The sequence below is a fragment of the Notothenia coriiceps genome, unplaced genomic scaffold, assembly GCF_000735185.1.
Source record: "Notothenia coriiceps isolate Sejong01 unplaced genomic scaffold, NC01 NC01_scaffold00026220, whole genome shotgun sequence".
NCBI classification, from domain to species: Eukaryota; Metazoa; Chordata; class Actinopteri; order Perciformes; family Nototheniidae; genus Notothenia; species Notothenia coriiceps.
In genome coordinates this window covers 1-6,856 of record NW_011358921.1, presented here as the reverse complement: position 1 = coordinate 6,856, position 6,856 = coordinate 1, and the positions used below count along the sequence as shown (strand labels likewise).

The following is a 6,856-nucleotide window of genomic DNA, read 5'->3' as shown; positions in this document are numbered from 1 at the left end:
GGGGGTGGTCTTAGACTTACTACCAGAGTTGGGTGTAACCAGGGCCGCCTTAATGCACGGGCTGACCTGGGCTGAAGCCCAGGGGCCTACGGTGATCGGGGGCCTATCATGAGCCAAATTAAAAAAAAAAAAATTCCAATTTTTTTATTTTTTATTTCGGGTGTTTTAAAAAAAAAAGTTAAATAAACAAAGTCTTGGCTTTCAGAATATGAAACTTTCATTTCCAAAATCACACGATAAATACATTTTTGAAGCTTGTAAAGGGAAGACAACAGCTCTCCCTCACCACTCTGCTGTTCCACAGCGCCGCCCCCCTCCCTCCACTGAAATTATTAATGTAAGACGTATAGTAATCATAGATAACACAGCAAGGTCCGTTACAGTTTGTCTTCATCTGATTTTAAAAAAAACAAAGTCTTGGCTTTCAGAATATTAAACTTGTTTCGGCAAATTCAGATGATAAATACAACTTTGAAGTTTGTAACGGCATAATTACAAGCGGAGAACGGAGTAACTTGACGTCACAGCAGGCATAACTACAGCCGGTGTTTTCTCCGGGAAACAAACACAATACACACAAACGCAAATATACACAAACACACACACGTCAGAATGAGAATATGTTTCACATGTGACTTATTCAAATTGCGAGTGATTGAGTGAAGAAAAAGTTTGAGAGTGGCGCTCGGAAAAGGAAATTGTTGAGGGAAAAGGAGTTTCGAAACAAGCAGCTGTTACAAAAAATGCCGAAGCTTACAGGTTATTTTAAACCTGTAGGCCAGGATGAGGAGGAAGGACAGATGAGTTCTGTACCGAGCGGTAGAGGTGCCGGCCGCGGGGCCTCGGAGACAAGTAGGCCGTCTGGTTCTGATAGCGATGGAGTAGCGGGAGAGGAAAAACAGACAGGAGGGACATTATCTGTTGGAGGAGATGGAGAGGACGACGAGGACTTGCTACGTGGAGGGGCAACGGCAACCGGACAAATACATGAGGGAGGCCCGATACGTCACTCATATGGAGGAGAGGACCAGGCGCGTGTAGAGCAGAGTGGAGAAGTGCGATCACAGAGCCTGCCGAGGCTATAAATGACTTTGATTTGATGTTTAAATAGGGGGCCTACAAAAACTATCAGCCCCAGGGCCTGATGGCAGGTTAAGGCGGGCTTGCTTATGAGACTTGGGTTTTGTTTTGGTAAAAATGGTTTATATCGTCAATTAGCTGAGATTATTTCCGTTAATCTGGTATAACAAATTAATAGGTTCTTAAATATTAAAATCCCCTGAGACACAGTGTCCTGAAAAAAAAAACAGGGTCCGCGCCGGCGGGGACCTTGGGGCTTAACAGGTTAACTGCTAATGTTCACTTGTTGTGCCCTTGTGCCTCCCCTCTAAATAGCATGAAGTATTAAAGAAAATAAATTACACTCATTATTTAGTATTGCTTGTTTTGTTTTGATGCGTTCTAAGGCCTCACCGTCCAGGACACTGTTCTGGCTGGAGCCCCTGCTGTTGTAGCCCAGAGAGCAGGCACTGTCCGGGCTACGGCTCTCCTTGCTCCCACTGCGGACCCCTCGTCCTTGCGTCCTGCAGCACTGCTCCTTCACCGTGTAATCACTGACGTATGCAAACAGAGAGAGGTGGAAACAATGAGGAACAGAGGGGAGGAGGGACACATTGAAACCAGGAATAGAAAGGCACTTTTGTTCTTTTTCAGTGTCATTGTGGTCTGAAAGCATGTGTAGGGATTGAGGGATTTACCTGGCCTGCAGACGAGCATCACCCTCGCTCCCCTCACAGTACGGTGCCCCCCCGTCAGCCCCCCCGGTGCCCTTGGATGGATTTGAAGGCAGCCAGGCAGCGTGAGGCCAGGGCCGATGCCTCTTGGCTCTCTCCTCAAACTGCAGCTGCAGAAAATGAGGGGATTAAGACCTTGTGTCCACATAGCGTCTTTTTCTGGCAGACAGGGTGCCGGGCAGAGCCTCATTCCAGCATTTCATTAAACATAAACCCTCCCACCTCTTCTTTTAATGATTATTTGACATCTACAGTATATCGTAAACATGTATCATCGATTTGATAAGACGGACTAGCATTGGACCCTTGCCTTTTATCTATCTATAAAGGCTAATTTATATTAGTTTGACACCGTTTTTTCACCTAGAACACCAACGGAAAGATGCTAACTCTCACACTTTGTACAAACGAGCTTGTCATCACTCAGTCAGACAGCTGTAAAGCGAGGAAGACCATCCACGTACGGCGATTAAACACCTACCAGCGTCGAGACCCAGTGTATTCTGTGCCAATTTGCTAAAACGAAAGGGCTTTCCATCTTTGTTATGAAACAGTCAAAAACAAGCTTTGCCACCAATGTATAGTGTGACGTTCCAGTTATTTTTTAAGTAAGAATTTTAAAATCAAACCACTTGAGAAAAAACTGGGGAACACTCAGAAAAAAGAGGCTAGGTCCATTGCTTTAAGCATGGCGGCAACATGTGGAAACAAGCTCTATGCAAAGTAAAACACACACAGAGGTGGGAAGTAACTAATTACATTTACTCAAGTACTGTACTTAAGTAACATTTTTAGATACTTGGACTTTACTTGAGTATTTCCATGTTATGCTACTTTGTACTTCTACTCCACCACATGTATTTAGTACCTTTAGTTACTTTAGCTATTTGGATTAATGATGTGAAATATAAACACATAAATCAGACTTTAGTTACACCTGGACTAAATTCACAAGCTACCATGCAGTATAACAAGTAATTAAAACTAGCTGCACCTTCACCAGCTTTGATAACACTTTGCTGCATAAGTAATTATGATCAAAACATATAATATATATTATTATGAAATGTAAATGCATAATGAGTACTTTTACTTTTGGTACTTTGAGTATATTTGATTGCAGGACTTTTACTTGTTTACAGTATTCCTACACTCTGGTAATTTTAAATACAAGATCTGAGTACTTTTCCCACCTCTGCAAACACACACACACACACACACACACACACACACACACACACACACACACACACACACACACACACAGCTACGGATCCATGCATACCATGGGCTCCTGCAGGCTGAACGTGTTCCCTCTCTCTCTGTCTGGTGAGCAGTTGGGGTTCTTCTTATGGGAAAAGCTCTCTAGGTGTCTCAGGTCCAGCATGGATTTCACCTTCAGCTCTAGAGCGCATATACGCTGAGACCAGCGCCTCCGGGGACGTTTAGAGGGCTCAGACGTGACCTGGTTGACCACTTCCTGCTAGAGAGGAGGCACACAGGGGAAGTACACGTTGATACAGTGAAGCACACATTCTCATTGAAGTAAAAGGCCATGGAGCAGTTCTAGGAAATTCAACTTGACTAGTACTAAAAGTGTGAATTTCTCTGCAGATTTACACTGCTTAGATGAGGTTGTGTGATCTAGTTTTGAGTGTGCACACTTTGGATTTCACGTTGCTTTTTATCATTTTTAAGGCTCAGCGGGGTATTTCCTCCCCCGGGCACATCACAGAGGATTTAATCTCATGTGTGGTGGAGTGAACCCTGAGATCCTTAAACCAATTCAGTCCTTCTGAAGTACTGACAGGAAACTAAAAGAGACAGCAGAGCGGCGCAGCAGCTGAACTGTTCATCAACTGTCCCTTCTACATTCTTAAAGCTTGTACTGATTATCATCTCCGCCGGGAGGAAGCCTTGGTAGGATCGTTGGGTTTTGTGTGTGTGTGTGTGTGTGTGTGTGTGTGTGTGTGTGTGTGTGTGTGTGTGTGTGTGTGTGTGTGTGTGTGTGTGTGTGTGTGTGTGTGTCATTCCAAGGCTAATCATGAATACTACTTGACCCATTAGCCTATTTCTGTCTCTCTAGCTTGTCCAGAAGTCCTTTTAAAATACATTTTCTGAGAGAAACACGGGATTGCGCGCAGCCCCATCGACTTTACTCTTTTCAAAATGCAGTAACGAGCTCTGTTCTTAAGTACAGTAAATATCCTGATACCATATTAAACTAGAAAAACATGAACAAATCTACTGATACCAACCATGTTTCAATAATTGGTTTGGAAATGCACAAAGAGGGTTAAGTTAAGTACAAAATGAGCCCAAAATGACGTAAAACTAGAAGATCCATTCTCTAATTGGAGAAAAGAACGTTATGACTATTCTCCAGAAACTCTAATTGTTGCTGTTATTTACAATAACAAAAAAAAGTTTTTATTTTATTTATTACATAATTTACTGACAGCCAGTAGGAGTAGCAAGTTGTGAACACCTGCTTCAGTTAGGAATCTTGTTTCTGGTAGGGATTATTAATTGTTCCTGTCCAGATTGGCACTCCTAAATTCTAGTTACACTACACTCGAGTGATTAAAAACTAGGAAGTATTTATCAAGAAGGAATAAAAAGGGAAACATTGTGTATTGTTAGGTGTTTGGTGCTGTACATGAATAAGATGTAGAAATAACAATAATAACAATTTGGAATACACACACAATTACATTACTGTATACCCGTATTCAAGTTAAAGTGGCCCTTTTAAACATAGGATAAAACACAATCATTGCACTTTTCCCACTGTGTCATTTAATCATTAGTGGGCCAGTGAAATAATAATAGTCTTGATAATAATTGAAAAGCACTAAAAAGGTATTTTGTAATGTTTGCTATTGTTTTGAATCTAATACAAGTCTTATCACATGAATAAATCACAAACCTTCATCAGCTCCCAGTCCTGACCTTCATCTGAGCCACCTGTTGTATGAAAGAGAACAATAATCATAAGCTTCCAATAACAAAATACTATTTGTTTGATGTCTGGATTGTCTTTTTTTATCAAACGCTGCCCTCCATAGAGTGAATAAAGGTCAGGATTACTACAGAGAGCAGATACCCTCAAACACAAGGGGTTACACCTAAATGGACAACATGTAGTCATATGGATTAGACATAAGTATTCTCATTCAGTTTTAAATCTGACAGTACCCGAGTCCTTCTCCTCAGAGGAAGTAATGTCTGCACTGAATTCTGGGTCGTCGTTTCCTGCTTCGTCCTCCTTCTCCTCCTCATGCTCACTGTCAGAGGAACTGTACACCTCCTGCCTGAATTAAAACCGAAATGAGAGAAGATTATGAACATCCTGAGTAAACTCTCTTAACACTATCATGAAGTGTATGGAATGAATAGATAAAGGTGGTGTGTGTGAGTGTGTGTGCGTGCGTGCGTGCGTGCGTGCGTGTGTGAGTACACTTTGGTGTATATCTTCTTATGTGTGTGGTTGAGTGGTTGGAAAAAGAGTGTTGTGTCCAGGAAGTTAATCTCATTTGCGTGTATGGTGTGTTTGAGTTTTATGGAGGGATGGTGGTTATTGAGGGTGTTGAGAAATTGGGGAAAGGAGTTAATGGGATGGGGCCAGATGCCGATGATGTCATCCAGGTAACGGAGGTAGAGGGATGGCAGGAGGGTTCATTTGTCCAAGGCCTCTCGCTCCCACTCGCTCATATAGATGTTAGCATATGAGGGTGCAAAGCGTTGGCCCATGGCCGTCCCGTGAATTTGCAGGAAGTGTTGGTTGTTAAAGGTAAAATCATTATTGTTGAGGCAGATAGAAAGTAATTGGAGGATATGGGAGTCTGGTCTGAGGTGATCCGGGTTATGGGTAAAGGTGGAGGACACTGCCTGCAGGCCAAGGACGGTGTTGATGTTGGTGTACAGGCCGTCGATGTCGATGGCGAATAGATAGGCTTGATTCGGGACGACCATGGGTCTGATCAATTGCAGGAAATGGTATGTGTCTCGGATGTAACTAGGGTGTTTTATAGATAGGGGGCCTAGGTGGTGTTCCACGTACTGGGAGATGTTATAGGATGTACTGTTGCAATCTGAGACGATGGGTCGACCGGAGGGAACCTCATAGGGAACAGTCCAGGTGGAAGGATCCTTGTGGATTTGGGAAGAAGGTCAAATAAACGGGTGCTTGGGTTGTCGGGGCCGAATAGGTAGTCTTTTTGTTTTGAGGAGATGAATTTGTTGGTGTAAAGGGAGGTGATGATGGGCCGAAGTAGTTGCAGTGTCTGTAGTTGTATGGATGTTGGTATAAGTTTGTAATGTGTCTCGTTTGTAATGTGGCCCTTATCGGCCGGTTTGATGATGATGTTGGTGTTGTTTGCGAGTTGTGTAAGGGCCCTGCGCTCGGCCCCTGTCAGATTGTCTGAGACGTCTGGTGGGGGCCGATGTGTGCCCAGGGCCTGTAGGTCTGTGTGTATGAGTGTCTGTGTGCTGGTGTGTAGTTATGAGGTAAGGGGTTCCCAGTTGGAGGGATGCATAAAGAGTCTGGGTTGGATGGGTGAGTTGGGGTCAAAGTAATTGATTAGTTTGATACGTCGTGTGGTACGTGGTGTAGGTCCCTATGAAGTTCCTCCCAGTCGAATGCGGAGGGACGTGGGACGAATGTGACGGCCCCCTGCAGTAACTGTTGTGGGCTGCGAGAGGGGTAGAACAGTTTTGGACAAGTTAAGAAGGGTTGATGATGAGTTCCACCCCAGGTCCGGGTGTGGTGGGTGTTGTGTGAGTGGGTTTGTGGTGTGTCCCGGGTTGGTTTCGGGAGTAATCAGAAATTCAGTTGTAGTTGTTGTACCCAGCTGTGAAAAATGAGTGCGGCTGATTCCGGGGACCAGTGTATGATATCTTGTCTGGTGGGGAAGATGTCATCTGGAATGCCTGCAAGGTGTTTGGCGTCGGTGAAGGGGTGTTATTAATGATGTCCAGGTTGTACTGATGTGTGAGGGGTAAGGAGGATGAGTAATGGATGTGTGGGGACCTAAATCTGTTTACACAGTCACGTTTGGGGA

The 6,856-nt window shown here is 43.8% G+C and overlaps 1 protein-coding gene across 1 annotated transcript in view; it reads right to left on the bottom strand.

Moving 5' to 3' along the window:
- Positions 1-5,768, bottom strand: part of LOC104956637 (mitogen-activated protein kinase-binding protein 1-like) — a 15,726-nt gene extending 9,958 nt beyond the window's left edge. Inside the window, exons 1-6 of the mRNA XM_010784151.1 lie at positions 5,500-5,768; positions 4,992-5,107; positions 4,723-4,760; positions 3,079-3,276; positions 1,758-1,903; positions 1,474-1,613 (exon numbers count right to left, since the gene is read on the bottom strand). Coding sequence (XP_010782453.1) covers positions 1,474-1,613; positions 1,758-1,903; positions 3,079-3,276; positions 4,723-4,760; positions 4,992-5,107; positions 5,500-5,768 — 907 coding nt within the window. The remainder of the gene's footprint in view (positions 1-1,473; positions 1,614-1,757; positions 1,904-3,078; positions 3,277-4,722; positions 4,761-4,991; positions 5,108-5,499) is intronic.
- Between the last annotated feature and the right edge of the window lie 1,088 nt (positions 5,769-6,856).